The sequence below is a fragment of the Sinocyclocheilus rhinocerous genome, unplaced genomic scaffold (assembly GCF_001515625.1).
Source record: "Sinocyclocheilus rhinocerous isolate Xijiao unplaced genomic scaffold, SAMN03320098_v1.1 scaffold2334, whole genome shotgun sequence".
Lineage (NCBI taxonomy): Eukaryota > Metazoa > Chordata > Actinopteri > Cypriniformes > Cyprinidae > Sinocyclocheilus > Sinocyclocheilus rhinocerous.
The window spans coordinates 35,637-53,156 of NW_015636048.1; the positions used below are offsets into that span (position 1 = coordinate 35,637).

The following is a 17,520-nucleotide window of genomic DNA, read 5'->3' on the forward strand; positions in this document are numbered from 1 at the left end:
GCTGTGGATAAAAGCGTCTGCTAAATGACTACATGTAATTGTAAATGTAAATGTAACTAATTACATTTATTTAACTTTTTTAATGAAAATCCTAAATGCAATTTTGTCAAGAGTAAAACCATCTAATCTTATCAACGGTCGGAGCATAAAAGTAGCCCCGTCTTGCTCCGGTATCAGCTGTACTGGTATCCATCCTTCGGCCCAACTACACCAACATAATTTTCTTCCCATTAATCTCAATAGCTTAAATATTACCTATACTGGCAAACAAACTTGTTGTGAAGTATTATTGTGGTACATAGTGTTATCAAAATGCAGTTTCATCAGTTTGCCTAAAAGAACACAAAACATTTGGATGTTTTACACACCATTTACATATGGTTGGGAGCATATGTAAATTTTTTCCCCTACAAACTTACATTTTGAAAATACAACTTCTTTAATGAATCCAGAAATTTACAAATGATTTACAAATTGTCTACTTCATCAATGACTGGAAAAGTTCTGCAGTGAAAGCAGCGGTGTTAATGATAAGCTGTCTGCATCTTGCATGTTTTGTTTTCATATGTATTAATCACATTTTAGATCATCTAACATGATCAACCAGGTTAAACAAGGGTCAACTGTGGGGAAAAAGCGATAAGGCACTGGAATGACTTCAGGAAAGTCTTCATCCACAAAACAGGGCAACTGACAAGGATATCATTCCGATCATTATTTAAAATCGTCTGGAGTGAGGTGGGTTCCAACAGGCAGGAAGTGGGGGAGGAAACAATGTTCCCTTGGGAATGTCTCCTCAGTTCAGTTGAAGGTAATTTTAGACTTTTTAAGTTTTGAAAAGCAGTACCTTCACGGGATACTTCACCTACAAAATAAAATGTGTTGTCATTTATTTGCCCTCATGTTTCAGATGCTCTACAAAACGTCATTGCACATTTTTGCTTTCATTTAGCCTACAATATTTGATTTGCTCTTTGTATGTGTTGATTTAATTTTTATGTGAATGAAAGCCTTCATTGTCTGTCCATCATATAAAAGTCATGTCAAGTCACCTTTATTTATATAGCGCTTTTAACAATACAGATTGTGTCAAAGCAACTTTACAGCATTAAATAGGAAAATAGTGTGTCAATAATGCAAAATGACAATAGTAAACACTCAATATTCAGTTAAAGGCAGTTCATCATTGAATTCAGTGATCAAAGTGATCTTGCAAAAGACACTTTTTGAAGCTTAAAAAATGTTGATCACATGGACTATCAATGGATGGACAAATCATACTGAGACAATATTAAAATGTTTTGTTTTCATAGATTAATTAAAATTTTGTGGGTTTGGAAAACATGTCTGAGTAAATAATGACAGTGTCCATTTTTGGTGAATTGTCCCTTTAACAGGAAATTTCATTATTAATGAACTAGCAGGTGAGCCTTCAATGATTGTAATTTTGCATGTTTTCATTTCTATAGGTGAATTTGTATGTTTGCTTGTTTCTGTACAACTGGGGTGCCTATAACTTTTCAGGAACTGCATTCTCAATGTTTGTCAGATGGTGAAGTACTACTTCATTATGGCATAATGTCATTGCGCATAATAAGCAATAAATTTGGTGTTTGTTTGTAGGCTTAATTAAAATTAAGTAAATAAATAGATAAATACTCAAAAGAGACAACTGAGCAAGTAAATTGCATTTTTGTGATGTAACTTGTAAAAACGAGTGCAGCTGTCTTTTGAAGACCTGCTTGCTTTTGCGGTGCCGCCCATTGGATTCCCACAGCCTGAAAATCATTTTTACGACTAAGAGAGTGCATCTAAATATTTTCCCTGTGCCTCTACCTGTTCAACAGTGCTGTACCTACTAAGAGGTACTTCTTCTCAGGATGACCCTCTGGAGCTCCTAAATGCTGTTCATGGATCGGCTGGTTTTGGGAAAATATATAATGTATTCTGTATGTAAAGCATTGCTAAATTTCTCTGTTCATTCTCACAATAAGACAAATTTAACATATGAAGATTCTCAATAAATTTGAATTAATCCTCACTGTAATGGGATTATTTGAGTTTTGGTGTATTGACTTTACTTTATTTTGATTTGGACTATCTTGAACACAAGTTTTTGTTATTGTCTCTCTACATTCAAACTTCCTGTGCTGACAGCAGAGGTGTTACAATAGCCTCCAGCTGAGCAGCACACATCTATTTCTTGTTTTGTGGTATAGGCTTGTACTCATGGTAGGGTGTGGTGACCTCAGCTCCTCTACAGTTGGTGCTTTATACACATATGTGGCTGTGGGTTAGGGTGGAAACTGATACGATGGTGGGTTCTCAAACCCTTTCTTCAATTTACTGCATTTTGGTTTTCTGACCCCTATCCTCATATGGCTTAATTTCTTTCCATTTATTATATGATTCCTTCTTATAGTAATCATCCTTTATGAAACAAAATTATATCGGAATATACGGCAAAATATAATGTAATATATCACATAATACATTCCCATATATGGAAAACTAGTGCTTATATTTTTCAATATACTGCAATACATGCATTGACCATGTATGGCTATATATTCATACAAATAAAAATATTTAGAAATTAAGACAAAAATAACATTACATGTAATATTCAGTCTAATATTCAAGTCTTATAAAACTTTTTCGTAAGGGTATCCTTCATTGTGTACATATATTGCACATACATGTTCCTATATAAATATTAAAGTATGTACACACATATAAACACATTCATGGAATGAGTTTACAGCATATTTCTAGATTTCTTCCCAGCATACTTTGCTTGTGACAGTTAACGTCCTGAGACCCTGCGTCCTCATATGAGGACATTATATTTCAGTGAATTTCTCTGAGACTATACATGCCACTATACATACAAGGATTTCCTGTAAAGAGCACATTTAGGGCTTTTCAGAGATACCAAATGTTTGGATGTTTCACCATGACCACTCCCTCTCCTTGGTCTTCAAAAATGGCTGACATTAATTTAGTGACCAAATGTAAGTGTCAAAGTTCCTGTTCTGTCCCTGGCCTCTCCACAACATGGCCACTATTCAAGAGCCCGCTCATGTCAGGACCGCCACGCCAGAGCCTCCAGCCATGATGGATATCAAGCCACAGTCTTCAGCCATCACAGATGCCACTCTAGTGTTCCCGAGCATCGTGAACGTTGCATTTGAAGACACCAAGGCATTCCAAAGGTGTTTGAGGCAGTGTGGCAGACCCACCGCTGGTTTCAGCCAGAGCAGCGGGCATTCCAAGGGCCTCAGCACTGGTCGTCACAGAGACTGTTCCTCTTTCCTCAGTGCTCCCTGTAATGGCAGTCGCCATCCTGTATGTTTGGGCTACTCACTGCTCTGTTACCCCTCCTGAGCTCGTTCCAGCCCGCGAGTCTGCTCCAGAGCCCGCTCGAGTCCTTGAATCCACTCTAGCTCCTCCCGAGGTGGCAGCTCCCGCTGCAGAACCTCCCGAGTCCGCGGTGTCCTCTTCTGAACTCTCTGCCTGTCCTGTTACGGTCAAGGAGACCGTCTGTGAATTCTCTGACTGTCCTGTCATGGCCAAGGATGCCGTCTGTGACCTCTCTGCCTGCCTCTGTTATGGCTGTAGAGGCCATTGTTCCGCCTTGGTCTCCTACGCCATCAGCTCCACCCTGTTGGTCATCCACTCCACTGTGCTCTTCAGCTCTGCCCTGGCTTCCTGCTCCGCCGGCTCTGCATCAGTTCCTTGTTCCTCCACTTCCACATGGACCTGGCCCTCCATTCCTCCCCCTGTTCCGCCTCCGCTCCACCTCCCTCCTGGACTTTAGTCTATTCTGTTTGGAGCATCTAGAAGCCGCTCCTTTGAGGGGGGCCTATGTCACAGTCCCTGTTCTGTCTCTTGTGTTTTACTTTGGACTTTTATGTTGAAGTGTTTCTCTGCCTCTGTGTTTCTGTCTTCACTTCCTGAGTTTAGTTCCTATTATTATTTCCTTAGTCTGCTTGCTTGTTCAAATAGTTACCCTTGTGTGTTCCTATGACAACTGCCCACACCCCCTTGTTACCTCGTTTAGCTTGTATGTCTGTGTACATTTAAACGGCTTGGTTTTCACTTGTGTTTGCTTGTTGTTGTTGTTAATGCTCCCTGGATTGTTCCCTGGATGTTTCTGGTTACTGGTTCTTTCTGTATGGATAATCTGAGTTTTTGCCTTACTTAAAGTCATGCGTGCAAGTGAATTCTCTCTCTGCTTCATCTCTACATTTCAGTAACACTCTTATGGAAATCTGGTAATATTTTGTAGTTATCATTTAATCAAATTTTTAAACTGTTTGTCGTAAATCAACATCTCAGGAAAATGTTATGGGGTTTCAAATCAAAACTTGACTTTCTGTTACGAAACAGGACATTGATTTCATACATGTCCTCAGTTGAGGACACTGGGACTAAAAACGCTTACATACACTTGATTCTTAAAGGGTTAGTTCACCCAAAAATTAAAATTAGGCTGCGTTTTACTCACCCCCGAGGCATCCTAGGTGTATATGACTTTCTTATTTCAGACGAATCCAGTCGGAGTTATATTAAAAATTGTCTTTGATCTTTCAAGCTCTATCATTGCAGTCAGCGGGTGTCGCATTGCTTCAGTCCAAAAGAAGTTAAATAAATAGTGCCCATCCATAAAAAAAAGCGTCTCACACAGCTTTGGGGGGTGAACAACGGCCTCCTGTTGCGAATCGATGCATTTTTGTAAGAAAAATATCCATATTCAAAACTTAATAATCACTTTAATCTAGCTTGCGCCAATAGTTGTACACAGAAGCAGTTCCGGGAGCATGACGTATGAGGTCAGCGTTGCGCATAATAATAATAATAATAATTTAATAATTTATGCATTTAGCAGACGCTTTTATCCAAAGCGACTTACAGTGCATTCAGGCTAAACCGTTTTTACCAGTATGTATATACATTATGTATGGTGCATGCGCCGGTGAGTCTTGTGAAAACCAACTTTTTGTTTACAGGATCAAAGGAAGCAAAGTTTCCTTACTTTAGCAAAGGAAAACAAGTCTCCTCTTGGCTTATATCGCCTGAACTGCCGTAACGCACCGCAGTGTAAATGGCAGAACAGAGCGCGAGTGAATGCGATCATTCCTTCCTCTTTACTAGGCCTACTAGTTTTAATTCGAATAAACATGAATGAACACATAAGCTGATAAAATGTTTAAAATAAAAAAAATTTTGTACTGGCCAAAGTGCGCGTTCGGTGCTGTTCGGGAGAGTCACGACAGCAAACCACTGATGTGTCTATGGTAATGTAGAGCTCCTGCACTCAGATTCGTAACGTTAGCCTGTTTGTGGTTATAGCAAAAAGAAAGATTTTTTGAACAGCAGAAAAAGTTTAAAAGTATGTAAAAAAAAAAAAAAAGACAGGACTGAAACATTTACTTTGTTTTATAGAAGATGGTGTTCTCCTGTGCCAAGAGCCAGTATGTATCTTTCAGAGGGTGGGACTGTTAGCGTTATTAATAAAGGAATGTGAATGAATGAGACAGTAAAGAGCGGGACATGCTTAATATTAAAAAGACGGTATTAAAAACTCAAAGCCACGAAACAGAACTCAATCCGCTTCTGACTGGATGTTTCCTGCGCGCGAGGTCTGAGCGGAACATGAACAAGCTTATTGTCTTCGATGGCGCACCTAAAATGGTCAAAACACGGATTGTCAAAATGCCTGCACTGGTGAGTATTCACATAAATACTGTCGACATGCACCTGTATGCACATGCACATGTAACCTTATAATGTAAAAGGGCTCCCTATAGTGTAAAGCATAAGCCGAGGTAGATTTTTATCACTAAGAAAATTTTAATTATAACTAAATGTATTTAAAGAAAGAGCAACTTGTTCAGTAAACCACTGTTTATTAAAAAAAAAAAAGTTTTCCCCCCTGCTGTACCGAAATCATACCGAACCGTGACATTAAAACCGAGGTACGTACCGAACCATCATATTTGTGTACCGTTAGACCCCTATAGATCCACTCTAGCATGGATCGCAGAACGAACTAAAAATAAAAAAAAGGTGAGGGCAGACCTTCGCACACTGGATGAGAATCGGCATTTTAATGCATTATAATTGTACAAAATCCTTGAAGGTAATTAGAATAGAGAATTTAGATTTTAATTTGATTTTTAATTCATTTTAATTTAGAATTAAGATCATGGTTCTCCCACGATTCTGAAAACAAAACATTAGCCAACCAAACTAAATCATATGTAGGCTAATTTACTTGAGGTTCTGACGAAATGTTTTATTTAATGTTATAAATGAGTCTATTTATTAATGTCTAAAATTTTATAAATGAGTCTATTTAATAATATGTATCAATTTAAATGAATTTATTATGTAAAAAAAAATCAATTGAAAATGGTTTCATCAAGATTTTTTGAGCAAACCTCTTGAATGAATGGTTCAGACATCAAATACATTTTAACAGTCACTGGTCGCCATATACTGACATAATGTAACATATACAATCTTTATTTGAAGCGTAATGATAGTTCCATAGGTCAGTTGCTCATTTTGATTGCAGCTGCCGCAACATATACAGACTATAAACATTTATTTTTTAATGTTTGCAACACAAATATAGCCTACTGTGTATACTGTTTGTGAAGCTGTTTCAAACATAAAGCTTACACGATGAGCACTGCTCTCTCTGGATCAGCGGCTGCACGAAAGCAGGTAAATATTCTGATGTGATTGTAATTCCAAAGGTTTAATAGACATAGCGGAGTCATCGTCATTCAAGAATAAGATTGCGTGTTTTAATTGAGATTGTGATCTTTTAATCGTGCATACATATGAGCCTATAGCATATTTGACAATCAGAATATCAGATATTTCATAATACAATTAACACATGTTTGTGAATATTTCGACAAAAAGAAGAATGTGTCATGTGACAAGCATGACGCATTGCCATGGTAGCAATAAGGTGAGACATTCTAATATAACGGTTGCCTAAAGCCCGATTTTAGCACGATCTGCTTGACACAGGGTGTCGTGGGGATTCGTAAACGACAATAGTCGTCGGGACACAAGATTCAATCGTTTCATCTTGTGTGGTGTTCATGCAATTTAGATTTGTGTCCATTGTCAGGTTTTCTTTCTTTTTTGGGGGTTTTTCGGATGACAAGACCCACTGTTTGCTAGCCATTGTTGTTGGCTGGGATATTTTAAACTCGCATGTGAAATGTTATGGAATAGAATTGAGGTTATGGTATGGTGGATTTCACCATAAGACGGGGAAGAGGTATATAACAGTTTAGCTCAATGAAGAGGTGATCAGACAGTCCAATCTAACAGCCAAGCACAGAAACATTATGTAGACCAGCACTACAGACCAAGTCCAGTGTGTGACCTTTTAAGTGTGTAGGAAAATCATTTTGCTGTATGAGATTGAAACATTCAAACACTGACATGAGTTCACGGGAATCGGCACAATCACTATCAAGATGTACTGTATGTTGAAATTACCAAGTAATATGACAGAAGAAGACATGGCACAAGTAAGGGTTAACAGTTCATGCAGTTTACTGAAAAAAATCATGAGTTTGCACTTACATGTAATCAGATAACCATATAAAAACAAATATTAAGCATATTTGGCATGCTATCCGAGGGGAGAGCTCTGAGCTTGAAATATAGCACGAACCCAGAGAACTCTCCCATTTCCTGAAGCTGGGATAAGAATAGTTAGGGGTTGGATGCCAAGGAGGGATGCTGGAAAAACTGTCGTGGGACAGAGGTAAGTTGGCTGTATTTACTATTTATTTATTAAGTTGGTTATTTCAACATGTTCCTCCCGAATTTTGTTAATAAAACATAATTTGACATTGATTTAGGCAAAAAATACAAGAGACAATACAAGCATTGGAGATGTATCAGAAATTTTGAGAAATAAATATTCAAAAGTTAGAGTCATATAAGTCAATAGTCTTGACTGGGATGCTGCTGCAGTAGACAGCTGCCAGACCACCACCCCTAGATGTCAAACGAGGATTGGCCAGGTTGCTGTATCCAGAGGGAGGGTTTAGGTGGAAATAATCGTTAGGAGTTTGCCATGTTTCAGTGAGCAGCAGGAAGTCAAGTTTTTTCTCAGTTAGTAAAAGTTCCAGCGAGAAGCAGCAGCAAGGTGCACACAGTGTACTCTCACCAGAGACAGAAACGGAGATGTCTCTATAGATGAAAATATCTCTAAATTCTTAGGATTTTTATTACGTTTTAGTTTACTTCTTGTAAGATTGAGACCATTGTGCCAGTCGCACTGAGACATTTCAAATGATACCAAACATGCCAACATACCAAACTGTGAATATCACTTGCATTCATGCAGAACATTATATTTTGCTATTGACCATTCTGAGTGAAAGGGAGGAAGTGAGGGAAAAGGTTTCCCACATCTTCTCTCAGTGAGATGTGAAAACAGATGCTACCATTATGTTAATACACTGTGTATGTCTCGTACTCTATCGCGTACCTTGTCAGTGTCGTGCACTTACTTGGCCATTTGTTGTGATAAACAGGAAATTGTGTTCAGCTGAATTCAATTTGAGTTTTGTTAGACGAATATAAAAAAACTTAGTATACCACAGCAGCGTTCGCGGCAGCCCTCGTGTGAAGACCGAAGAGTGTAAAGACCATCGACTCTACCGTTCGACTCCGAGCAGGGACACCGGCTGTCATAATGTCTGGTTGGTGTGCCCATGTAAGGCCACTAGAGGGCACGTTTCTTTATTGTGTTTGTTTCTCTGGACTTCAGTTCCCATCACCCTTTGCTTTGACAATCAAGACTCCTTTTTTTCAGCTGTGTCTCATTTCCTTGTTAACTTATCCTCATATAAGCCCAGTTCTCTGTGTCTTTGGTTGCTGGTTTATTATTTTCTGTTATGTGTTTTCTGATGCTGATTTGGATTATTCTTTGTTTTTGGATTTTTTACAATAAATGCTGCTTTTGGATCTGCTTGTTTTGGAGCATTCCGTGACACCGGCAAGGGACATAAGTATCATTTTTAAATCATTCTCTTTCCTACTACTTTTTACCCTTCTGTTTTCAGTTTTTATAACCAATTTTATGTGTTTCCAGATCCCTACTATCACTACCACTCGCAAACCATGCATCACACACTGTAGGCAGCGCAATCCTAACAACCTGCACACTTTGCCTATGTCTACTAATACACTACTTTCTTTTTCTATTGGTCTCTGGAATTGCCAGTTTGCTGTAAACAAAGCAGATTTTATTACTTCTATTACTAGTCATTCAAGACTAAACCCCATGGCCCTGACAGAGACCTGGATCAAACCAGAGGACAATGCTACACTTGCAGCACTCTCTAATAATTTATATTTTTCCCACATTCCCCGTTTGACTGGAAGAGGTGGAGGTACTGGTCTGCTTATCTCTAATGATTGGAAATTTAATCCTTATCAAAGGAGTATCAACAGCTCCTTTGAATCACATTCAGCCACTATTACCCACCCTCTTAAAATCCATTTTATTTGTTTATCAACCCCCAGGACCACTAGGTAACTTCGTGGAAGAATTAGATGTGCTGCTCTCAAACTTTCCTGAGGATGGTACTCCCCTAGTTATGCTTGGAGACTTCAACATCCACCTAGATAAACCTCAGGCTGCAGACTTCCACACTCTGCTTGCCTCTTTTGATCTCAAGCGAGTGTTAACTACGGCTACTCACAAATCAGGCAATCAACTGGACCTTATTTGCACACGACACTGCTCCACTGATCATGTACTGATTATTCCACTGCACACCTCGGATCACTTCCTCCTGACTCTTAACCTCAACATGGTTCCTGACACAAAACATACCCCTCCACATGTCACTTTTCGACGTAACCTACTCTCACCCTCCTGGCTGTCTGCTATGGTTTCATCTTTGCTTCCTCCCCTTGAAGTTATCATCTCTTGATGTTAACAGTGCTACTGATACTTTCTGCTCCACTCTTACGTCTTGTTTAGACACTGTCTGCCCCTTGTCTTCCAGGCCAGCCCTTGTTGGTACATTTTACCAGTTTTTATCATACTTTCAAAACAAAAATGAAAATAGGAAAAATATGCAATATGAAAATAATTGAAGACAAAATGTGTTTTACTGAGAAAAAAACAAGATTTGGTTTTTAAAAAGCCTTTTTCCAAAAGGTACATCTGGAAAAAGGGGGGTCGTCTTATAATCAGGGTCGTATTATATTTGGGCCAATACGGTAGGTTGTTTGCTTCGGAATGTAGATTTGGGAAATGTGAGATTGGAAAAGTAGGACCGAAGAGCTTTATATCAGAACATATTTATAATTAATTCACACATAATCTGTGCTTTTAATGCATGTGCTGAAAATGACCAATTCTAAACTATTACTCCAAATCGCTTACTTTACCCTGTAAATAGAAATACCAGAAGCAGTAGGAACATATTCATGGATTACTTATTCTTTCCATTTCACTATGTTCACTATGTTGAGCAGCTGTGCATTTAAACTGCAGTACAGCTACATGTGATTAAAGTACACTAGTGTACAGCTGCAGGTCAATGCAGTAGAGTTATCTTAGATTTCACAGAGACAAACAAGAAAAGAAATGCCTCCTTTCAGCTCAGACTCCAGCCGCACACACTATCACAGACTCCTAGAAATGATCTCAAACACAAGAACACACAGCAGAGCTTCATTGTTTGCCCTCATAATCAACCAGTGGCATCAACTGCAAGTAACTTAAAAATAAATAAGTTATTTTTTTTGTTTTTGTTTCGATTTTGTTTTTAATTACGATGCAGTCAAATGTTGACAAAAGAGATGAGTTTTCAACTGTCGCTTGAAAATTGTCCGTTTCCAGTGATATAGTCATTTTGGTTTGTTGTTACTTTGTGTATGTAAAAATATAATTGGAAACTGAACTAAAACCTCTTTTTCTTGTGCATTTATTTTGGGCTTGTACTCACACTTGAGGTTTTAGCACTTGTCTACTTACTGTCAGAGTCTGTGTCTCATTATTGTCGTGTTGCGTTTCAGTTCTTTTTTTTTATACCCTTCACTCGCAAACTTCCCTCCATCTCGTTTACTCGGATGAATGTCATTGATTATGTTGCATGAGCGCCCACTTCTGACGGAACCCTTGCAATGGGAATCCGCTATAGAGTTGGTTTATTGTTTACATTTTTCCCCTTATGTATATAGGTATGCTTGGGCTGTTATAAAGGTTTTAAAAAAAAATTATAAATGGAGTTGTTTGGGGTGGGGAAATTAAATGCGATCTGCGATGACATCATAATCGTGTTGCATTGTGGTCTATGGAGCGGCCTGAAGAGTGCATATGAAGCAGACTCGCGCCATCGGTCAAAATCGAGGGGTCGAAGCTCTTTCCATATAAACGTCCCTCGTTCACTTCACGAAGTGGGACGCACTTCAAAATGGCAGCCGGGATTCCCCTGAGGGGAAGTGCTTCACGAGTGCGTGTCTAAAAGTGGAGTGGAACGCAGCCTTAAGCCCGATTTGGACGGTAATTGTTTCTCATATGGACGTCTGTAAAAAAAAAATAAAAAAAAAAATAAAAACCAATCTCCTCCGTGATAAAACTCATGGAATCGGATGGCAATTTATTCACAGTGGAGGAGCGACTTCTCTGATCCTACGAACCCAGGAACACGCTGCTCACGTGGCCAGTCACATGATTGTCTGCTGTAAATAAAATGAATTTTATTTACAAATGTATTCTTATTATTGTGTAAAATGTATTTAAAAATAGTTATTATTATGTAAAATGTATTATAATTATTAATAAGCATAATAATATTAAGCATATTTTATATATAATTAATTATAATAATGATTATTATTTGATTATTTAAATCACCTGTTTAAAAATAGGAAAATAGACATGCTATTATAATTATATGCAATATAGTTATTTATATATCTGTTTATAATATACATTTTAAAATTGTTGCATACCTGCTGCTGCCATAATAAAGACCCATATCGAATGTTTGTGCTTTTCTTCTCTTTCTGCTCCCAGTCGCTGTGGTGGAGCAGTTGTTCTTTTAAATACATTCCAGCATTTCAGAAATAAATATGTATGCAAATTACACCGAAGTACAACAGTTACGGTGTTCGGGAGTGCTCAAAAAGGGTGTAAACACTGAATTTTGAATCGATTTTTTCTCGTAAAATCGGATGTGGATTCGGACTGCAATTAAATTACCACACGACCTGGTGTTTGTCAAAAACGGTAGGTAATTGTCACAGACAACCCACTAAACTATCAATTTAAACAAAAATTTACCGTCAACTACAGACGTTGCATCCAAACGAGTTGGGGGCGTTTCTCATTGACACGCCCCCAACTCGGAAACTCTGGGCTTAAAGAAAATTTCGAGTTTCCCACTCGTAATAATGACTTTGTGGTGGAGTGAAGAGAGTGCAGACATGAGGATTTGATGATTGACAGTGTCAAAAGCAGCAGATAGATCCAGCAGAATAAGGACTGATGATTTGGAATCAGCTTTTGCAATCCGCAAGGCTTCCGTGACTGACAGTAGCGCAGTCTCAGTTGAATGGCCACTCCTGAAACCTGACTGGTTAGCATCCAGTTTGTTGTTCTGTGAAAGAAACGATGATATCTGGTTGAAAACCATTGATTATTATTTGATTATTTAAATCACCTGTTTAAAAATAGGAAAACAGACATGCAATTATGTATAATTATATGCAATATAGTTATGTATATATCTGTTTATAATATACATTTGAAAATTGTTGCATACCTGCTGCTGCCATAATAAAGACCCATTTCGAATGTTTGTGCTTTTCTCTTTCTGCTCCCAGTCGCTGTAGTGGAGCAGTTGTTCTTTTAAATACTTTACAGCATTTCAGAAATAAATATGTATGCAAATTACACCGAAGTACAACAGTTACGGTGTTCGGGAGTGCTCAAAAAGGGTTTAAACACTGAATTTTGAATCGATTTTTTCTCGTAAAATCAGATGTGGATACTGACTGCAATTAAATCACCGACTATCCCCTGTAAATGGTGAGAATCACTTACGTCCCCATGAGAAACAATTACCGTCCGAATAGGGTCATATGCTGCGTTCAAGTCCTCCTGGGACGTTCGTACTTCCGACTTGACAAGACGTAATTACGACGTCAGGTGCGTTCAAGTCAGTTTAGTCGGCACAAGATGGCGGTGTACCTTCTTTTAATAAATTACAAGAAAATACAACAGGGTTTGTTAACTCTGCTTATAGAAAATGAAGAGCAAAGAATTCCCACGTTTCTCATTGACACGCCCCCAACTCGGAAACTCTGGGCTTAAAGAATATTTCGAGTTTCCCACTCGTAATAACGACTTGGGGGTGGCGTTCATGTGCATTCAACTCGTAAATACGATCTATCCGACATGACTTGAACGCACCATACATCTTCCCAGTGTGACCTAGTTTCTGTCTCACCTTTGATTTCGTCATTTGATTCACCTGTGTCTCATTAATTATCCTCATACGCCTCCCTATTTAAAGGGTTAGTTCACCCAAAAATGAAAATTCTGTCATTAATTATTCACCCTCATGTTGTTCCAAATCCGTAACACCTTCGTTCGTCTTCGGAAAACAAATTAAGATATTTTTGATGGCATCTGAGACCTCTTTGACCCTTCTTAGACAGCAATGCAACTGCAATGTTCCCAGGTCCAGAAATGTAGCAAAGACATCGGTGAAATAGTCCATGTGACATCAGTGGTTCAACCATAATTTTATGAAGCTACGAGAATACTTTTTGTGCGCAAAGAAAACAATAATAACATAACTTATTCACAATGCAACTTGTTCCCAGGTCCAGAAATGTAGCAAAGACATCGGTGAAATAGTCCATGTGACATCAGTGGTTCAACCATAATTTTATGAAGCTACGAGAATACTTTTTGTGCGCAAAGAAAACAATAATAACATAACTTATTCAACAATTCTTCTCCCCGAGTTACCGTCTTCCGTCATTTTGGAGAGTGCCCAAGAACGTAATCAATGTAATCAGCGTTGTTTATGTTTAGTAGAAAGTGTGTGCATGCTGAACGTAAACAACGCTGATTACATTCTGGGGTACTCTCCAAAATAGCAAAATATCTTAATTTGTGTTCCGAAGATGAACTAAGGTCTTACAGGTTTGGAACGACATGAGGGTGAGTAATTAATAACAGAATTTTCATTTTTGGGTGAACTAACTCATTAAGTTCTAGTCTGTCCTTAGTTCTAGTCTGTTCCCTTGTCTGGTATTGTGTACGTCTACTGTCTATGTGTGTCACTGCCTACCTATTTGTGGATTTACCTTTATGTGGATTATTAAAGACTATTTGCCTTCATCATCTTCTTTGTGTGTGATTGCTCTACACCGTAGCATGACACTTACATGTATTTGGCCCAAGTGTTAAAATGGGCATGAAAACCACAAGTATGTACAGCACTTTATTACCCAGTGGGACACACTTATAATCTTGTAAGAATTCAAGTGTTTATTTAGATTTGCATTTACTTCTAAATGTCTGTTCAGTAGTCTTTGTTGGTGTGTAAGAGTGTAAATAAATTATTTTGGTATGTAACCGGTGGCTTTTAGAATTTTAGACTTTGACAGGCTTACTCCCTCTGCTGCCTTAAAAGTTGTTTTTATGCATGTCATATGTTTTTTGTTTTTTTTTACATTTACATAATTCTGACCAGCAGGCATCACCAGCGTGAGGAGTTTAGAGCACTTTGAACCAGTTGACTGACAAAATGGTTCACTATTTCAATTAATTCAGAAAGGTTCGATTCTCCACTACAGCATCATAGTCCAACAATAGTACAACAATGTTCGATATCAGTTCTTTCTGTGAACTGATGTGGTGTATCACAGAATGAGGTAGAAATTATATTATTTTATAGTATTCTATACAGTAATAAATGCTATGTTGATTAGCATTGCATTATAAATATACATTATCCTTGTGAAAAATACTTGAGATGGCTTGAAGAATTCAGATAAACCACATAATGTGTTAATTCTCTTCATGTTTAATCAGTCAAAACATTTCTTTCTGCAATTTATTCAGCTACAGCAAAAGCCAGATGCCTTTATCTATCTAAGGGATTTACTGGAAAGTCATTTGTTTTAGTACTTTTATGAGTCTGCTTGTGGACATTCTGTGCGAGGGTGCTTTCCAATGTTGAATATAAATGAAGCATAAATTATGATGGCACCAGTGTGACCTCAACAAAATATAGTCACATGCAGGAACAAAGGAAGCAAAATGTAACCATTCTGCAGCTCCATTTTGTGACCATTTTTAATGTCAGCGTGACAACATTCTGTTGTGTGACCACATACGAGTACAATTTAATAGTGAGAGTAAGATTCAGAAGGGGTTTACAACTAATATTCTCAAAATAATCAAAGATCAACAAATCTTCTTTTGCAAGCCTTCTTGGCACACTTTTGAGAAAGGCAGTCTTGCAATTTTTCCGGCAAGCTGGATTTAAATGCACCCTTCAGGTTTTCATATTATGTACTGCATGATGCTGTGAAAAGATGACTACTATGAGAAACCATGCTGAATAAGCATACTGAATGACCTATTTCAGTTAACATGGTTCCCACTCTTTTTCAGATATATATTTTTTTTGCTGAAACTGTGGTCCTTGGTGATTTATAAAAATGCAAGTCAGTGACTGTCCGTGGCTGCTGAAAATTTAATCATGTGAACTGGGCACTTGAATTAATTGATGGTTTATGTGAAAAGGTGAGCTGATGAAGACAAGTTTATTCACTTTATATGCTTTTGACATGTAAAACATCCATGTTTCACAACATTATTAGAAGCTTTAACAATGTAATTGTGTATATGTTATTTCATGGTGTGATTGCGTAAACGAATTAGTGAATTGAACTAGTTTATTGAAATGAACTGTCAGAAAGAACCAGTTCCCGTAAAATAAATGAATTCCCCCATTTGCCTGAGGCTCTGGACTACAGGTAATAATGTTAATGTTAGGATTCTTGCACAGACTGATTGTTTCAGTTCATAAGACCTCAAGATATCATCAGGAGCCATGGATTGGAAATTCATTTTGTGTTCCTTGACATGCTTTTTTTGTATCTGTTGATTTCATCTTATGTGTTGACTATTTGGTTTTATCTGAAAAACGGAAGCATGCTGAATGAACTCCAATGTGAATCTCTGGTTTAAACAGCTCTGATAAGTAATAAATATGTGGTATGATATGTGGCCCGCCAATGTTAACTTTATTATTAGAAAAACACATTATTTACTCTATTTGCATCTGCAACACATCCGTTACTCATTTTTCTTGTGTGTTAATGTTAATATTTATGACTGTTAAAGGGGTACTTTATGAAATTATAAAAATTTCACAAAAGTGATTGTGATGTCACTTTTTTAACTTTAGTTGCTGTTTGAGCATAAACAATATCTGCAAAGTTATCATGGTAGTTGCCTTGCTGTCTATGACGGGTCAGAGAGCTCTCGGATTTCATCAAAAATATCTTAATTTGTGTTCTGAAGATGAACGAAGGTCTTATGGGTTTGAAATGACATGAGGGTGAGTAATTAATCACAGAATTTTCATTTTTGGGTGAACTATCCCTTTAACACTGAAGAAATTTTTTAGAATTTATGTTGGTGGTGACAGTGTAGATAGTGATGTCATGTTTATGATTGTTAGTGCTCATTTGAACTACATATACTGTATGTATACAACTATGTAAACTACATTAAATTTGTTGATTATAATTATAGAAATAAAGTAGTAGATTTCTTGTTTTGAATCATTTTTTAATTTTATGCTTTATGGCACTGTAGTTCATTCCTTCATGAACAGTTCATTCAGTAGTTCCTTAGCTAGTATTACCTTGTTTAGCAAGATTGCACATTAAAGGGACACTATTTTCAAGAGTTGACCACAGAATCAATACTCAGGTGAATGTGCAGAAAGTTTGAACTAAATCACAAATACACATTAAGTCTAAACGAACACACATGAATACACAATCATGCATACATACGTACATATATACATGCATACCTTTTGGGAAAGTGAATAAATGACAGAAACAGAAACCAAGGGAATGATCTTATGGAAAAGGATTCAGTTAACCAACTGAACACAACCATCAGCACCTTTGTTACTTGGAACAGCTTATACTAAACCTCTGTTTAGTTTGGTTAAATGTACAATACTTGCATAAGCCTTAGCTGTTGAACAAGGCATCTGGATGCAGTTTCTAGTAAATTCTTAAAGGGGTCATATGATGCTGTTAAAAAGAACATTATTTTGTGTATTTGGTGTAATGAAATGTGTTTATGCGGTTTAAGGTTCAAAAAACACATTATTTTCCACATACTGTACATTATTGTATCTCCTCTATGCCCAGCCTTTCTGAAACGTGTCGATTTTTACAAAGCTCATC

At 37.5% G+C, this 17,520-nt stretch overlaps 1 protein-coding gene across 1 annotated transcript in view; it reads left to right on the forward strand.

Annotated features, from left to right (window-relative positions):
* Positions 1-3,057: 3,057 nt before the first annotated feature.
* Positions 3,058-17,520, forward strand: part of LOC107747635 (NACHT, LRR and PYD domains-containing protein 12-like) — a 52,748-nt gene continuing 38,285 nt past the window's right edge. The window contains exons 1-2 of the mRNA XM_016562231.1: positions 3,058-3,328; positions 3,399-3,617. Coding sequence (XP_016417717.1) covers positions 3,058-3,328; positions 3,399-3,617 — 490 coding nt within the window. The remainder of the gene's footprint in view (positions 3,329-3,398; positions 3,618-17,520) is intronic.